Genomic DNA, 18,490 nt, shown 5'->3' on the forward strand with positions numbered 1-18,490 from the left:
GATAAATGTCATTCATTCACATGCAAAGAGAAGGTTTTTATATTAAAGTAAGTGGAGTAAAGTGGTATCCTGAGGGTTGAGAAGCAACCTTGTGAGCACAAGTTTAATGGTTTAAATTGTCAGAATGTCCGGGAAGGAAAAAAAATGAATCATTATTGCTATCAGCTCAGTTCATATACTGTAGTGGAAACTGCATGAATATCATCAATAATAAACACACAAAACACAGTAGTAGACGAGTAAATATATATTGTGCAATATATAATGTTCACTTACACAGAGTGTGAGTGGAGATTCCCCTGAACAACAGTGAAACTCCTTTTTTTTTTTTTTTTTCATTTATCATTGAAGAGAACAAAGAAGTGAAAGGTGATTGGCTCTCTGCCCATCACGAATTAGATTTCAACACCCATACAACCAGCTGGCAAACAGCCACAAGCCGTTCCCACACTAGCAAACACTGAACGCATGCTTAGAAATTCCACTAGCATCTGCACGAGTCAGCCTCAGAGGACCTGTCAGTTTTTAGATATAAACAAGTGTTGAGTCAACTTTCGCTGAGCGAATTGCACAAAGATACACATCAAATGTAACTATGACCTTCTTTACTTCTCTACAGTGGACACACAGCAGTGCTGTCAGAATCATATTCCAACTGCAGACTATTACCACCCCATCAGTGGATGAAATGAGTGGAGAAATGGGATGTCAATGACAAATGAGTCTTGGTGAGGGTGCTTCTGTGCACTGCGATGACATTAACTCTGAGTGGTGTAATGCACTGACCTGCACAGGGTCCCTGGTTCTGAATCAACAAGTGCTCTTGTTTCTCACATCTGGCCTTCTTCAGCTCACACTCGTTGCTGTAGTTTTTTCCATCGGAGCCACAAACCTACAAAAGAATCACAGAAAGTTGAGTGAAGCACAGTATATGATTTAACCCCAGGCTCTTTGTGCCCGGTTTCACTCCAGCTATTAACAGGCTTAGTTACTGTTACATGTGTTCGCGAGACATGCCAGTTTTCCAGTGTGAAAGTTCATTCTTGACTTCAGAAGCAGTAGGAATAAGTGCATGGAAAGTCATGTGTGCAACACATGTTCTATGACAGTTTAAATGAAAAATACATACATCTGATTGTATTTGAACACTGATAAGGTAAAACAAACAAACAAAAGTTTTCATGGATTTTGCCACTTTTATTGTTTTTATTTTCCTTACTTATAACTTGACTATGTTTTTTGATTTCAACAGGAATTGTTTTAAACCAAGAAGCTCATGTTTGCACTGTAACCATAAATGTACAGACATGCGTCAACTGGACTACTTTTGATCAAGTTATAGGGAGTGCGCTTCAACATAATAGTCTAAACTGATGAACAGCTATTACAGGAAAGAATAAGTTGACATCAGTATGTAGAATATGTTTGTGTCTTCCAGTTTGACTGGAGCTTGGGAAAGTAGTGGCAAAGTTTTTTGACACAAATCGCATCAGATGCGTTGTGAGTGGTTGCTGCCGTACCGGGTTGTGAGGCACGCTTTGGCAGGAGAAGTCGCAGACGCACCGGTCCTCCTCTGCATCCTCATCCCACGAGCCTCCAAACATGCGACAGCGGTCCTGTTCGCAGCTCTCCACGCCTGATCCCGACCCTCCTGAGCCACAGTCTGCATTATACACCATAAATACACAAAATCATTAAATAAAAACATACAAACGCACAAGGGGGATGCCCTTTTATCAGCACATTAGACGAAAACAGTGTCCTGGTTTCATTTCTCTTTAGGTGAAGGCTACATTTATACATGAGGAGCATCACAAAGTTAGGATAATTTACATTTCCCTCACGCTGGCTGCAGCGCGAGGGAACCAAAGATGCTGCTGGTAGAACAAGATAATGACCCACTGTAGTGAGGGTAAGAGATTGACTAAATAAATTAGATACAACATCTCTGCACCACCAGTGAGGCATCCTTTTCATTTCAATTAAATCAGAGACAAAAAGGGGAAGGAATTATTAACTCTGGCCTCCAAGTGCGCAGAGAGAATTGGTGGCAAGGCCCCCTTTATGGGTGCCTGCTCCCTGATATGAGAATGCAACTAATTGCAAAGTGTTCTGTAAAATCTAATTATTTCCTGAGACTTTAAAGAAAGTTGTCCCAGCAAATCTTTAACTGCAACCCTGAAAGTGCACTTCTCTCAACTAAGGCAGGAGAGCTGCTCAAGCTGACCGTATGGTCCTGGTAAAAAAAAAAAAAAAAAATGGAAGGAAGGATGCAAATGATGTCCTATAATCACTGTTCAGGATTTTCGCTTTCACAAAACTGCTGTCATTGTTGACCTGCTGAGCAAACTTTAACTCAAGTTAAGGAAGCGAAGGGTTTAAAGGAGATAGAGGAAGGGGAAAAAAACTTATCCAGCAGGACTGTTTGGAGTTTCATTTATGAAAAACAAATCGGGGGCTGTTGCAGAGTGCAGGCAAAGAAAAGGGGGGAGGGATCCCGCTTTTGAAGTTGCAAATTTCACCTACAGTGGAACTCCTCAGGGACATTAGGTGAATATGTGTGAAGGCAGGGAATGAAAGCAGTCAGCACGAAAGATGGAGAGAATGTCAGACAGAGAGAGAGAGGCACCCTGGGGGCTAGCAGAAAGTTCATTTGAAACAAATTTGTTATTCAAAAAGCAATGCAGTCCAACTAAAAGCTCCCAGCACTGCTGAAAGACTCAAAAAAAAAAAAAAAAACACCAGGTAATCAAGGTGTTTCTTCCTCTTCCTTTCTACTTTTAGGGCTCATTCAACTCTCTGCACCGATGCACCACCTCTAATGGTGAAATCAATGTCGTAGAGATGGAAGTACCACTTAGCATAACCCATCTTCTAAAGAAGATTATGGAGCAGGTCACAGTGCAAGGGAGGGGCTGGGGCAGATGAAGCCCTGGCCTGTTCTTTGATATGGGTCATCAGAGAAGGGCTGTGACAGCTCTGAGTGGTCGATACAGTCGGGGGATGGGGGGGTGCTCACTCCATTAGCTGATACAACAGAGGAGCTGGAGCTTTGTGTGGAGATTCAGAGGCCACATCCCCCCACAAACATTAGAACTTGTTAAGGCCTCACACGCTTCCTTTTTATAGCAGCAGAACCTCCGACCCTAATCCTTTTGCTTGAATCTGCTGTTGTAGCTTATCGATTGTGAACAGTGCAAGTGAAACATAACATTTTGCGATGGGGCTAATGTGCCGGTTGATGGCTTCTCAACTGCCACGCACTGAACTTATCGCAGGTGACTTCAGATGTCATCTGAAAAGGAGACGTCAGCTGACTCCCGGGCAGACCAGAGAGAGAAATAATAAGAGCTGAGACACTGCCAGTTGGCCACCTGTATCTATGTACTGTACGCCAGCTCAGCAAGACACAATAAAAGGGAGATGCAGGAGTAGCCAATTCATATTCCGCTCAGGTCCCTTTACAGAGACAAGATAAATAAATAAAAGAGGTAAGACATTAGAATGGAATAAATAAAAGTGAAGGGCGAAGAGGGGTCCTAATTAGCTGTTGCTCTTTGATGTGCCCGCCACCCACGCTGCCTATGAACCTTTCAATTAATACATCCCCAGCTAAGATGGCTGTATCAGCTATTCTCTCTTCTCTGCCCATCCGTTCCTTTTTACTCAATCATGTCAGAAGCCTGAGTCTATTTAGCCAAGGGAGCTCCATTAGGAAGACAGAATTCAGCGGCAGTGAAAAGAAAGGAAATGAACAGCATAAGAATAATGTCCATGAAAGACAGTGGAAAAAAAAAAATGGAGAAGACGCTATTGTGAAAGCTGTCTTGAAATGTGTGTTTAAGAAAACAGAGAGAGGAGAAGAAGAAAAGAGGAAAATAGGGATGAATAGCAGAGGATAGGCAGGAGAAAATGTGTGTGATGGACTGAAGCATGAAGATGTTTGGTCAACAAGATTCTCAGTGACTCCAGGAGCGACCAATAATATTATGGTACCTCTGATATTACGACCTGTGCAAATGTCAACCTGGACATTTATCATTTGAAAACAAATCCTCCCTCATTGTAGCGAAGGACGCGGCGTGGCGGGATTTGCCTTTGTTTTCGCTCCATCTATCAGTCCCTCATGCAACCTGTTCTTGACGGATGTGACAACGAGTTTATCCAAATAAAGTTCCCATAAGACAGAGAGGGATGGAGCGTCATGCTGAGGGGGGGGGTGGGGGTTGTTTGGACATGGCAGAAGGAGAAAAGAAGTTTTGTTGCCTCAACAGAAGGTTACAAGCCTCGGTGATGGATGGACAATGAAGGTAAAATCCGCTGATCTCACTCCAGTGAGCTCTTGCCCCACCCATCCACCCACTTTGCTTCTTCTTTTTTTTTTTTTTTTTTAACACCGGTTCATGTTCTTTGTAGCTTTCTTTGTCTGATCTGTGTGATGTGAGTGAGCAGCGTGTGTGCTGTGCATCACTGTGTGATCCCGCGCTCATAATCTTGTTTATTAAATGTCTATTCAATTAAAAAGGGCCGGGGCCCATGTAGGTGATTCACTGCTCTCAGTTGCCACTTTGTCAGTGTCGAGGAAAGGAGCTGAGGCCAGGCCTACCCGAGTGTGAAATTAAACAGGTGACAAATTTCCCTGTATGGCCAACAGTGGGAACACTGTCATTTTTCATTACTGCTAAATAAAAGGCGGAAGAAAACAACTTCCATTTTTATCCTCTGTGCCCCCTCCCCCAACAAGACTAATGAGGGTGGTTTTTAAGTCAGGTCTATGTAAGCGAATAAATCACATGTTCACTTCTTCTCCTGGCTTATCTAAGATATGAAGTATGGAGTGGGGGGGGGGCAAAGCTCTATACCACTGATGTAGAGCTTTGCTGCTGTCTACAACACAGCCAGAAAATAAAGTCTTAAGCCTTACATTTTGTGACAGGGTGCTGTATTACACAATATATACTCCTAATTTTGCCAAAACCTACCACTAATACATCAAGGCGGAGGTGAATATATCAACAACAAATCCTTTTTATGGTATGCGGCTGAGGAGAAGTGTCCCACAGCCAAACACAGATATTTCAGGGAGAAAAACAGCAACTTGGTTTTGATCGTTTTACAATCACACCAGACTTCCTGTGGAGGGTCTCAGTTCAGACTCAAGGGGGCTGAAAGGACCAGGGACGGAGCCTGCAGAAAAAGACAGGACCAGTGGACGCCCCTAGGGGTGAAATTTATTGATTTCAGACGATCCCATCCCCACCCCTATCTGTGAAAGGATCGGTGCCCCTTTTGTCGAGAGGTGCAATTTTGATGGAGACGAGTGCAAAACAGAGAGAGACATGAGTGGGTGGGATGGCAGGGAGCGAAAAAAAAAAAGAGATTCTATTGTGTAAGCCTGATGGTTTTCTCTGAATCAAAATGAGCAAGTGATGGAAAAAAGGAGGATGTTCAGAGACAATATAAGAGAGAGAATAAAATAAAATAAAAAAGTAAGCCATCAGACACCACAAGCAAAGCAAAAGCCCTTGGGTAGGCAAAGAATTTTTGCCCAATATCAGACAAGCAAAAGACAATGAGGACAGAGTGTGTGGATGTATGTGTGAGCAGTGACAGCAAGTCTGCATCGCGGGCATACAGTTTCTTCATGCTCCACATACAGAAAAGGTCACTTGTCTCAGTCAATGAAATGATGTTTAATCGACCACGAGAAGCTTTGGCGACACCATTCGGCTCACAGGCCTGGGGCCAATATGAGAGACAATGGTAGAAAGAAAAAAAGGAAGAAAAAATGAAAAGAAAGAAACACCCCTGGCTAGCAATCAAAATGGAAGTGGATTCCTCTCATCTCTATTTGCTCTGTCCGCCATCTACCCCCTCTTTTCCTCTCTCCAGCCATCCCTCCTGCTGGCAGGTGTAATCTGCTCCCCTTCACACCTTGTCAGAGGATGACTATGTTCACTGTGACGACCCACCAGCCACAGGGGAACGGCATCAGCGCCGTCTGCATGACAACCAGAGGTTGGCATGTTGCTCCCTCCAGAGCCGTCCCCAAGACGGGCCGAGCGAGGGACTGTGATACCCTGCTTTGGTCTGTCAGCGCTGATCAAGATATGATTTGCACGGTGAATTAGATCTCATTTATTCAGAGCGTGGAGGAACGACAGAGCTACAGGCGTAGAAATCATGGACACTCATATTAAGTGCCATCGGTCACACACTTAAAAGCATAATTGGATCGACAGACTTGATAAAATATATACTGTAAATTCTGAAATTTAAGTTGGTCTTCAATAGCTGTGACAACAGCCACTGATAAAAGCCAAGTGAAATGATTCGGCCTATTGATACTCTTATGGTAAATTCTGGAAAATGTACACGTGATACCCACCAGTCTGCTGAGACTCTCATTTTAACAGAAATATTGTTCTCATTCACTAATATACCTACTAATATACCTACATCTCCTTTCAGTAAAACTTCCTGCAGATATTTCACATTAAAAGCCTACAAGGAAAAAGGAAGGTTTGTGCTTTATAAGCTGCTGGAATACCAAGTTGAAAATGCAAAAATTGAGGATCTTTTAATGTATCTGTACACAACAAATTAAAGAATGGCAAAATAGGACTAATTGTAATGAATTAGTTTAAATTTTATGATAAAGGACAAACAGCAGCCACGGCTAATAAAAGTCAGAAAACAGGAAAAGGATCAGAAAACAGGAAGGCCTTTTACGAGCTTGGATCCGCACGCTGCTGAGGTAAATAAACGTGGCCCCTATTTGAGAATTTAGGGTAGCTGAAGAAATGGAGTGTGAGATGCACTGATAAACAAACAAGACAGCCAAAGCATGAAGATGATCGTTTGTAACATGTACGGCTGACCTGAACTTAATCACCCAGAAGTCATTTTGGTTCTAGTAACAGGTTGTTGTTTTTTTATGGACATGCAGTATGACTTTCACTTCATCTTTTGCTTTGTTAGACTCTTGGCATGCTGCTGGTGGCATATGCAACCATTATGAAAATCCACAGATGACTGAATACTGTATCACAGGTCAGTTGATAAAGATAATTACACCATTTCAATGGGCGATTGGTTAACATAATTACACCATTTCTAAGTCCATTTCCTACCTTCATCACAGCTGCCGGGCTTTGCCACATCAATTCTCCTCTTTTGCATGCAGGAGGACAAGCGGAGTTCACACTTGTTGTTGTAGGTGATGCCATCACTGCCACACACCGGGGAGAAGGCCTCGCCTGAGCACTGTGGGCACTCACACTTATTCTGGACACACCGGGCGCCCCAGCCACAAACAGTGTTGCCACATGTTTCTGTATTACACACACAGCAGAGGGAGCAGTCAGAGCGCCATGGGTCAGCGCAAGAAAAGGAAATATTCATGGAGCTGTTCTGATGGATTTCATTCACACCAGAACTTAAAATCCTTGGAATAGATATTTAAATGAAATTTCTCTTTTTCTTTCAAACCCTAATTCTTTCTCTCCCTCTATTAAAAATGGTCTATACATGTTCCCTTAGTAATTCCCCATCTGAGTACCCTGCAATTCCATTTGTTCCAAGTTTGTTAGAATATGACCTGCCCGCCTGCAGCTATATGACTTTCCTCATGGGCTCTATTTTATTTTCATGCTTACACCAACAATCTGTTCTATTCTTCATTTGATGTTGAGATTAAAAAAGTATGACTGGCACTGTACTGTATAAAACGCATGCATTACTTACTGCATTCTCCTTGGCTGACCACTCTGAGGTCCATCTGTTCTTTGCAGGCCCGCACGTGCAGCTCACACTCGCTGTTGTAGGTGGTGCCATCGCTGCCACACACAGGCTGGTGGGACTCCACACACTCCGACGCACACATGCACTGCCCACTCTGGGCATCGCAGATTGCCCCGAAAGAGCAGTTGGCACAAGCCTCATCTAGATTGAGATAAGAAAGAAGGAGAAGGCTTAGAGTTTGTGTGTTTATGTGTGTGTGTGTTTCAGGTATTTTCACATGACTTTGGTGGCAAGTCGGCTGGAAAAGATTTAATCCACTTTTTGTGTGTTTTGTTGTGTGGTATACTTGAAACTGGATCATATTTATTTCATGTCATTCATGTCATGCCATTGTTTTTTGTATTTTCTCTATCTAGCCCTTGACAGCTGGTGTATTGCTTAATGATGCAGCGCAGCAGCACAGATCCAAGAAGTGCAGAGATGCAAAGTTTCCATACTGAGTGTAGAATTGGTGTAAATCTTTACTGGAGTCCACCTGAGGCAGAATCAATTGATTAGAAATACTTTGGAAAGCCACACACCTGTCTATTAAAAGGTGTCACGGTTCACACGCATGTGGGAGCTAAAAACCAAGCTATGAAATTCAAAAAATTTCCCCCAGATAGAATTCTACTGAGGCACAGATCTGACGAGGAGGATAAAAAAAACAAAACATCCAATAGCGCCGAAAGTTCCCAGGAGCACAGTGGGCTCCATCACTGAAGAAATTTAGAACCACCCAAAACCACTTTTTCTAGAGCTGCAACTGAATAACTGAACACAAAGAGTTTCAGAAATTCTCTGCAAAAACAGAAGAGGCTGCCAGAAGGACAACCATCACTGCAGCACTCCATCAATCTGAACTTTATGGGAGAGTGGTCAGAACTGAAACTACTCCTGAGAAAAAGCCACATGACAGCCTGGCTGGAGTCTGCCAAACGACACTTAAAGGACTCGGAAAGCATGAAGGAAAAAGATTCCCTGGTCTGATGAGACAAGAATTGAACTCTTTGGCCTGAATGCCAATGCTGTATCTAGTGACAGCCAGATACTGCTCATCACCTGGCTACTACCATCCCTTTGGGGAAGTATGGTGCCAGCATTATCTTTTAGGGATGCTTCTGAGCACCAGGTACTGGGAAACTGGTCAGAACTGAGTGAGAGAAGTTTCACTTTCCAGGCTGTGTTTATCACTTTGGAAGGTTGTTCATATCTACTTAAAACTGTGCTATTTTCCACAGCACTTCCAAGAGTGAATCAAGCAGATGATATCTAATACCCAAAAGGCCTGATGAGCTTTCGAGAGTTTCCTTATTAGGTGGAGGACTCATTTGGATAATGCTGAGGAACTGCCTGTTTCTAGGGGCAATGTTTTATTCCCTATAGAAACAGCAAGGCAGGATCAGACATGCTCAGGGTACTGACTGATGCCACAGGGGGGGGCAGGAAGCGAATGAGGAGTCAAACGCGAGGCCTTGTAGAGAGATAGCCATAGCAGTAGCTGCACCTCTCCCTCTGACACCAATTACACCGGGAGGATTGCATTAGCGCAGCTCACTATCACATTCAATTAGGGGCAGGCTAATAACCGCTGCTGATTTAGCACTAATTGAGAGAGGCGAGGCTGGCCGCTGGAACCTTCCACATTATTAATCTGTTTATTACTCTTTTAGAGTCCTTCATTTCATTCATCTCTCCATCTCGTGGAATAAACGCCCTTGACTGTGAACTGGATATGGCACTTTACATACAATATATTGCCTTTAGCAGCCATAGATTGTTTGTTAGCAGAATTACAAACTTCAGTGAAGTCATACCTAAAAAGTTAGATAAGCAGAGCATGTCGGACCAATGTTTCCCCTAAATGTATATTTTTGGTCTGAGGCAGTTATTCATGGCCTCAGCCAATTAGTTCCAGTTAAGGAAAATCTTAAAGCAACTGCATCCAACAATATTTTAGACAACAATTTGCTTTGTGGCAACAGTTTTGGGAAGGGCCTTTGCTCTGTCAACATGACAGTGCCTCTGCGCACAAAAAAAAATGTTGCTAAGGGGTTTTCTGTGACAAAATAAATAAATATAAAATATAAGTGTCTTTAAAATCTGGGTTGCTGTGGTTGGGGCTCCTCTGTGGTTGCGGCAGCTATAAATCAGGAAGTGGCGGTGGTGAGTGTTGTCCTTTATCAGGCCCTGTGCCCTGATAGCAGCCTCGCTTCTTTATCAGCTCTTGCCCCTCGCACCTGGCTCTCCACACTGCCTGATCCTCCAGACAACATGCGTCGCAAGCAGACAGAAAAGGAGGGGAGCTTCAGTTCAATGCCAGGAGAAGAGGGAGAATTATTACCATTACTGGTAATATCAAGATGTCCACTTTGTTGGTACTGATTCAGTCATCGCTAAGTCTGTCATCACTCTGCTTCTCTTTCTGAAGTCACACAAGTTCACAACCATAAATAATTCAGACTTTATGGTGAAATGTCTCACAGTTAGGATGTTAAAAAGTGAGCGCTAGTGTTCTAACGTTAGAACCTGGGATCTTTTATTTCATTGAAATAGTTTACACGTCCACCAATGGAGGAAAGTCTGGGAAAATATACAGTCTAACACAATGTGTGCAACATCAAAGTTTTATATTTTACAGCTTCTTATGGCAGGCCCGATAAAATCTAACGCTAATTATATCAAAAACAAAGAAAAAAAAAAGCTTGAGGAGTATGGAAGTTTTTATTGGACTTTATTATTTGTAGCCCACTGAAGACAATCCACAAATGTGCTCCATAATTCACTATCCACATTTATTTGTGTTGTGTAAATCCATAAAATCCACAAAAATATGGAGTGAGTTTCTAATATGCAACAAACTTTCTCTGTGAACATCTACTTGAATTTTGCATAAAAATGATAATAGGTTTTACAAATGTAGACACTTTCACCACAGCAGTCAGCAGTCAGAATAAAGTGTAAGCTAATCTGTTCTGGCAAGGCTGTAGCTCTGTGGCCAGGACGTTACGTCTAACGTCAGATCAGGCCAGGACTTGCATATGATATTGGAAATGTAAGTATGTATTTCACAACAATTGGTAATTGGCACACTACAACTGGAATTACCAATCAATTTAATAGATCTGATCAATGCAAAATGATCATTATCCTAATGACAGTAATTTAAAGGTTAAATGCTCTGGAAGCCATGATGTGACTCTGCTACAGGATTAACGTGTACAGTTAACTTTTCAATAATTAATCACAATATACTTGTTTTACATTTATATTTAAATAAATATGAGCCTCCTTTTGAGAATTATGTTTGTATTATACAGTCTATTTTGTATGAACAAAATATCCAAATTCTCATTAGTTTTTGTATTATTCTCAACACATTATGACTGACAACCAATCACCTGATTCAGGCCAATTGCAGCTCACAGTTGGCACCAAGTGTGACCAACCTCTGGCCTGTTAATGGCTGCCAGATTGGATATGTCTTTGGCAAGTAGAGATGGGCAAAGAATGAGCTACATGTAACAACTCTCGGGCAAGCTTTGAGCCAGCACTGGAATCCAGATCAGTGGAGATGGGATATTTGCACATTACTCACCACAAGCATGGCATGAGTCTGGCAACGTGGCGTGCTAAATTTATGCTGTTGTTGGAGTAAACCATTTTGGAAATTTATATTTATAAGCCGCCTGATACTGTACTTCAAAAATTGCCATACAAAACTTTTCTTTTAACACACACTGGGGTATTGAATTTACATATTTAAACTGAAAATGTTTCAAAAACATCAGCAGCTCAGAACCAGATATTACTATGTCACATTAGCAGCTTTCATTAAGCATGAATATTTCATAAGTCATGGACGCTTTATCTGCACATTTATAAGGAGTAATTACACATTATGTTGTAGGTCACTGATTGGTGTATTTTGGTAGTGTACTACAGGATGACACAAAGATGCTGTTTATTAATGTGGAGTCTCCTTTTATTATATCAGCCTACCTATATTTCCGGCTAAGTCGCTCCTCTAACTATCAAGCCAAAGATTTTTAAATTTAGTCACGGTCCCCTTAAAGTCCCCTGAACCTAACAATGGAAAGTACTGATGTCGGTTCTTGCACTGTGGCAGCTTCTGCTGTTGTGTTTGGTGGCAGTGTTTTGAGTGTGAGGAATAGGGGCAGGTTGGTATAAAAAGTGGCCTTGAAAGCATGAAGGATCGAGTCATTGAGAAGAAAAAAACAAAAAAAACAAAGACCCTCCAGCTTTACAGCGTTTTGTTGATATTCTCACTGGGAAAACTCTGAATTGTGGCTGAGGGGGTCTGGGCGGAGTATTACCTCAGGATTAAGCAAAAAGAAGTAGGCTGGTTTGTGTTTTGAAGGCTTGTGAACATGCCTGGATGATAACAACTCCCCTGTCGATGCCTGCCTGCCCAATACACTATTAACTCTGCCCCCCACTTTCTCTGCTCCTCCTCATCTTATTTACCTCCATCTCCTTGCCTCCCCGCATTTATTACTTTCCCCACCCTTCTTCCCCTGCCCTCTTTTTACTGTCTCTCTCTCCGACCACTCTCACACTGCCGGTGTGACCTATATTTCTTACTCAACTGTGTATATCATTTCCAACACCTGTGGGAGAAAAAAGGGGAATCTGTTATTTCCTTTTCTCAAATGATTCCGGCGCCTCTGCTCTCATCTGTTCGGGTAAAGCTGTATGAATGGCCCTTCTTCCGAGGCGACTGATATCCAGCTGGGGGGTCTATTAACTGAGCGCACCTCTCCCAGCCCACCGTACAAGGTCGCCCGCCATTCAAAAGCAGGAGGAGGAAAAATCTCAGAATAATAACAAATGTCACTCATATCGCTATTGGGTTGCATCTGAGCCATATAGATAACCACAATTTTTCCAGCCCGCAGGGAAGGAAATGAAATTATAGCCGGGCCCACGAGAGGCTGTAGTAAACCACACACACAAACACACACACACAGTTAAGCGCACATGCCGTTATTTTCCGTATTGTGGCACCTCTCCCACCTCTTAAACTATTGCTGCCCTCACCTGCCTCTCCTAAGCTCCTACTTTTGAGTCTGGAGGCCATAAATCTGACAGCTTACACATTATAGTGCATTTGGATGGAAATAACAAAACTGAGCCAGTAAACAAAAATACTTTCTTTTTTTTGTTGTTGATGGCTACTTGGAAATTGCACATATAAAACGTATAAAGACCTACTTAATGTTGCAGAACAAATTGATGAAAAATTGGCATATAGTTACATCTTGAAAAGAAAAGCAATGAATCTGGATGTGCCAGTGCCAGGTAAGGGTTAGGGTATAAAATTCTCACTTCAGTCACCACCTTATTCCATTGCTCCTGCCTTCAACTTTTAATGCTGATACTTTCCACACCACCCGAAGGCAGCATATGTTCTTCTCCTCTCTCTTCTTTTCTGCTCTATAAACATGTATAGTATATTAGTGGTGGGAATAGCCTGTGATAATTAGGTGAGATAATAGCTTAAGTCAGTCGGTTGTTATGGCGCTGAATAAAGTCCAGTAAAGCTGTGCAAACAGCCCAGAAATAACCCACATTATCATCGCCATCATTCCTCGGCTGGCTCGAGCCTGGCAAGCCAGTGCCTCAGCATTTTTATGGCACCATTGCGCTGACGCAGGCCTGTTCCTCTGGGAGCCAAGAACCATCCGTAGTGCTGGATTACAGACAGGGCCCTCCACTCCTCCAGCTCGCTCTGCCTCTCGCTTTTTAAAATAAAGACCATTCATTGCCGCAGAAAGACCCTGGGCCGACAGACCTGCCATCTACCTGTAGTGTGGAGCACCAAATTGAGTCTGCCCGCCTGCCCACCAACTAAACACGCTCTCGCTCCATTTCCTGTTGGCATACATCCTTATGAGCTAGATTTCAATTTAGAGAAGGCTGGAAGGGAATGATGACAGATGCAATACATGGGCCAGGAGAGAGGAAAAACAGTCCACGCAGGACCTCTCCAACAACTAAACCCATCATCTACTCTGTACAAAAAGAAACTCAAAGCACTGCTCATTTCACAAAACAATCGGACAAGCTCTTACAAACAAACTCAGGCCATAAACTGTTTCCACACTTTAGAGTACAATTTCATACCAGGAAAGTGAGACTAATTCAGTTGTATGGATCATTCAGCTAACTGCTCAGCTCATCCACAAATACAGCACCACGGAGGCCAACTCATTTTCATTGTCATGGTTATCAAAATATGCAGACAAAAATCTACTGTAGTAAAACTGAGAGAATGAGACAACTGAGTGAGTTGGGCCAAGGGGCTAATAACTGCTCTACTTCTGCCCAAGGAAATACAGTCAATCACCAATTAGAGTTCATGGGAAAATTGGCCTTGCAAAATGGCATAAAGCCATCAGGAGAATTCACTAAGTGAGTTTACCAAGCTGTAAAAAAAATCAGTCAGCATGGCTGTGTGCCTGCATAGTGGATCTGAAGATATTTTTACCACTTGAAGCACTGCTGTCGCTGGTGTACTAATGACTAGCTGATATTCTGACACTGCAAGACAAAGCCAAGTGACTCATGTAACCAATTACAGACAAGAATGCTCTGCGCTGTCTTTCTCTGGGAGAAAACTGCATCTGCACTTAAAGGTCAAAACAAGCAAATTGCAGCCTTGGTGTTGGTGTAGAAGGGCTGGAGAAGAGCAGGAGGGAAGAGATGAAGAGTAATGGCAGAGGGATAAGAACATTCTTTAAGAGGCCTTAAGATGTATTGTTTTGACTTTGTTGGACTTATCAGTGGAAGCTCCGTGAATATAACTCCAGGTATGCATAACTGTTAAATGTTGTCAGTGTCTGTGGATTATCATTTTTCCTGTGAGTAATGTAGCACCATTAATTAATTTGAGCTGAATTATACTGCACAAGGTGAGATCCTTTCCTTCCTGTGAGCTATGATTCACCTCATTTCATAGTTTCATTAAACCGTATGGTGTAATGTGACTGCATAATGCATGAACACGACACTCACTGGCAATTCATGAATGGGGTACCAATATAGTTTACTCCTGTGTTTCTGTGGTGTTTTGCTGTGCAGACACTCACCACAGGGTCCTTTGTGCTGGATGTGGATGGCCTTCTGGAGGGCACAACCCATCGCTCGCATCTCACAGGGGCTGCCGTAGCTGTGGCCGTCTGAGCCGCACACCGGGTCTGATGTTTGTGGGCAGGCCTCGGGGCACTCGCACACCGGCTCGTTGTTCTTCACCACGCACATCGCCCCGTGATCGCAGACCTTATCCAAGCACGGGCTCGGTGCGTTGAGATCTGAAGGCCGACCACCCAGGAGACAGAGAGCAAAGTTAGAGGGTTGTGCTTAGGAGGGTAGCTGAGGAGTCGAAAGAATATAAAGCAGAGGTTGGAGAGAGGTCTGGGGCTGGAGAGGGCATAGGTGACAGGGAGGTAAGTTAAGAGTATAGCCACACGGTGAACTGAGGGTTTTGTGTTAGAAGGGATTTGGGGAGGAAAAGGGACATGATGGAGTGTGCAATACAGCCCTATTCCTGTGCCACCTCTGCTTCCTCAGCTTCCTATGTCATTTCCTCGCCTTTGTGCCTATCCTGATATATCCTGATTCTTTGAAGAGTCCGCCGAATCCGGCGGCATGAGGACAGTGGATAAAAACATGGCCCTGTAGCACAACAGAGATGAAACAGCCTATGAACAATGGTTGCACAGCCTTTCTTTTTTTTTTTCAGGCGAGTAAACGCCTGGATTAATTGACGTTCCCAATGTGCCCCTTCAAAGGCTGCCATTTGCATCTCAGTGAGAGCCACTGCTTCTGCCAAAGCTGGTTGAACTGACATAGAGGAGTGAGAAAAAGGAAGAGCATGAGGAAGAGAGAGAGTGTGTGAGAGAGAATGACAAAATGTAGAGAATGGAGAGAGAGGGAAAAAAAATAAAGAAAAGAAACAGGCAAAGAGAAGAAAGAGCCCTCTCTTTAATAATTTAAAAATGGCAAGCTCCTGGGCAGAGGCAGATATGAAATGTGAACATCACAGAGAGGTGTCTGCTTCAGTCTCTCCCTCTCACGCATTAGCTCCAGCATGACTTCATTAAAACAAGGACTCGATTTTGCACCTATGATTCTCGGTAGCGGCAGCGGCTGAGCTGATTTAACCTGACTTGATCAGGAGAGAGAGGAAACTTGAAAAAAAAAAAAAAAAAACGGTATGAACAGTTCTTTGATCACAACCTGCCACTCTGACTCAGTCAATTCTTTATAGATTTAGGTGTCAATGAAAATATTGCGTGGCGTTGTGTATACTAAGACAAGGTGCCAGTGTGAGTATATGGGTCAGTTTGGAGGGCCTGGTTTGATGGATAAAAAAATGGAGGCCTTAAGGTAGGATGGTGCACACTCCATTATGAAAAGTAAGCAAGAGAAGATAGCCTGGCTCCATAGTGATTTTCATTTGGAAAGCTTCACGCATGAGGGATGGATCACTCAGCTAAATGTGGTGTGTCTGCAGATTAGTGGAAAAAGCAGACGGAGGCATCAAATAATTTTTGATGAGAAGTGCTGGTGAAAATTGAAAGAAGGTGCATTTTACACCCAAAGTCAAACCAAACTTCTCCCCTTCTCTCGTCTGCTCTACCTCCAGAGGGGTGGGGGTGCTGTCATGGAAACTGCCCCTTGTAATGACACCACCCATGGCTCCATCATTATCGTGACCATTACGGGATTAGATGGCATCACAGGGGGCCGACTTGGTGTACTTGGAGCCCTGTGATTCATTTATCAGCTCTGAAGTGTTCAGTAATGCCTCTGCTCCAAGGCCTAATGCTGGGGTAAATTATCAACTGATAACAGAGACGCAGGTAATTAGATTGTTTCACTCTGATTAAGGCAATGGAAAGGGTATGTGACACAATGATCAGTGTCACCTGACCATGTTCAGACCAGTCCTGACCAATACAGATATTAAAAAAGCAAAACGTAGATGCTGTTATGTTGTTCGTCCACTACCTCCTTTTGTTTTTCCTCCTAAACTGTGGCTGTATTCGAACAAACTATTTGAACAGATCTTTCCGGATCTCGAACAAGGACACAGACTCTCCCATTTCTGCAAAGTGAATGTTTCAGATTAGAAGGTGGAACGCTATTGATTTCTGTGTTTCCACGCCAAGCTGCTGTTTCAAAAGAGCTTGGAGGTGCCACATAAATATGTAAGCTGTTCAATGCTGCTTAATTTGGTACGGCTTCAAAAACAATTGATTCCCCCTGATCTCTTTTCAACGCCTTGTGTGTGTCTGCGAGTGAGCGTGTGTCGTAAGCTTGTGATCCGAGCTTAACTGTACAACCTTGGCCTCCATAAAAGTTCACCAACCCACTTCCCAAGGACAGGCTCCTAAAACACAGCTGCAGCCTCTGATAACGCCTTTGTCTCCCATTCTCTTTGTTTCGCGCACATAAAAAAAGATGAAAGAATTTCCCTCCAAAACTAATTTTTTTATCATCCTCCACCTCTGGGGGGCAAAATTTCTGCTTGATTTATTAACTGGAGAGGGTGTAAAGCAAAGGAAGGAGACAAAACTCCCCAAGTGTAAAAATCTTATGACACAGTTAAAAACTGAAGCTGTCTTTTTACTCTCTCTTGGACGCAGGCAGAAGCTTTGAAATGGCAGCCTGTCACAACTAAGGCTTGTGGGATGGTGTTCACAAGCCTGTTCCAGCTCTCTTTCTCTCCCTGGTCTTCTCCCAAACACTTAAATCCATCTTTTCATGCATGTATCAGTGTTTCTGTCAGGCAGGTTCAGAATAAACCGAAGTTGCTGGGTTTAAAATAATCTATTTACACATGAAAATGAGCTTGTCTGTTGAATGGGAACATCTGTAGAGCCAAACACATAAGCCAGGGAATTGTTTTAGTGGCTGAGCAGGTGCAGTGAGTGGTCTGCTGCGGCCAAAGGGGGGAAAAGTCAGGAGACACTGTGAAAAAAAAGAAATAATAAAATAAATAAATAAAATGAAATAAAAATATGAATAATTCTTTCTAATCAAGGATTCTGCTCTGCTAGTGTGAACTCAGCTCTGTTTCTGTAAAAACCACACTGGCTGAGAGGACTTTACATTCTGGGTGTCACCTCAACCTGTATCCTCTCCTGCCAGCCGCTGTGTAACTTTCCTGTTTTAATTAGTGTGGTATTTTAATGGCACGGCCCTGCTTCAGGACTCGGAGGGGATTACTTCAGGTTAGGCCACACTGCGTCAACTTGCTCCAGCAGAGGTCTGGGCTGTCCTCGTTGAATACTGAGAGGGCACGTCCCTCTGATGTCCTGATATCTGCTCACCTGTCTGCCTGAAGTATCATTACCGCCCGCTCAGTGGTGTTATATCTGACGGGTAAAGTGGCGAGGATGCCACAGTGTAACTTCAAAAGCGTAACAACCGCTCGTTAGGTCGGCGTGGTGGCACAGCAAGCAGGACTCTGGCTGTGATTGTGTGGTTGCCGCAGTAAGCAGGCGTACACTGTTAACCCCCCGTAACATGTCGGCGAAACGCTGGGAGATTATTTTGGCTAGAGCTTCCTCCCATCTCCGCTCAGCTCATACATATGCTAATTGGACTTTTCCCCTCGGGTCCATGTGCAATTCCAAATCGCTCCCTGTATTATGCAGGGCAGTGAATCAGTGTAATC

The 18,490-nt window shown here is 43.2% G+C and overlaps 1 protein-coding gene across 2 annotated transcripts in view; it reads right to left on the reverse strand.

The window, feature by feature from the left end:
* agrn (agrin) overlaps nucleotides 1-18,490 on the reverse strand; it is a 239,676-nt gene that overhangs the window by 50,796 nt on the left and 170,390 nt on the right. For both annotated transcript variants that reach the window (XM_041049152.1, XM_041049160.1), the window contains 5 exons: nucleotides 14,895-15,116; nucleotides 7,747-7,944; nucleotides 7,134-7,334; nucleotides 1,521-1,663; nucleotides 787-892 (listed from right to left, as the gene is read on the reverse strand). In XM_041049152.1, coding sequence (XP_040905086.1) covers nucleotides 787-892; nucleotides 1,521-1,663; nucleotides 7,134-7,334; nucleotides 7,747-7,944; nucleotides 14,895-15,116 — 870 coding nt within the window. The remainder of the gene's footprint in view (nucleotides 1-786; nucleotides 893-1,520; nucleotides 1,664-7,133; nucleotides 7,335-7,746; nucleotides 7,945-14,894; nucleotides 15,117-18,490) is intronic.

Source organism: Toxotes jaculatrix, chromosome 2 (genome assembly GCF_017976425.1).
Source record: "Toxotes jaculatrix isolate fToxJac2 chromosome 2, fToxJac2.pri, whole genome shotgun sequence".
Lineage (NCBI taxonomy): Eukaryota > Metazoa > Chordata > Actinopteri > Toxotidae > Toxotes > Toxotes jaculatrix.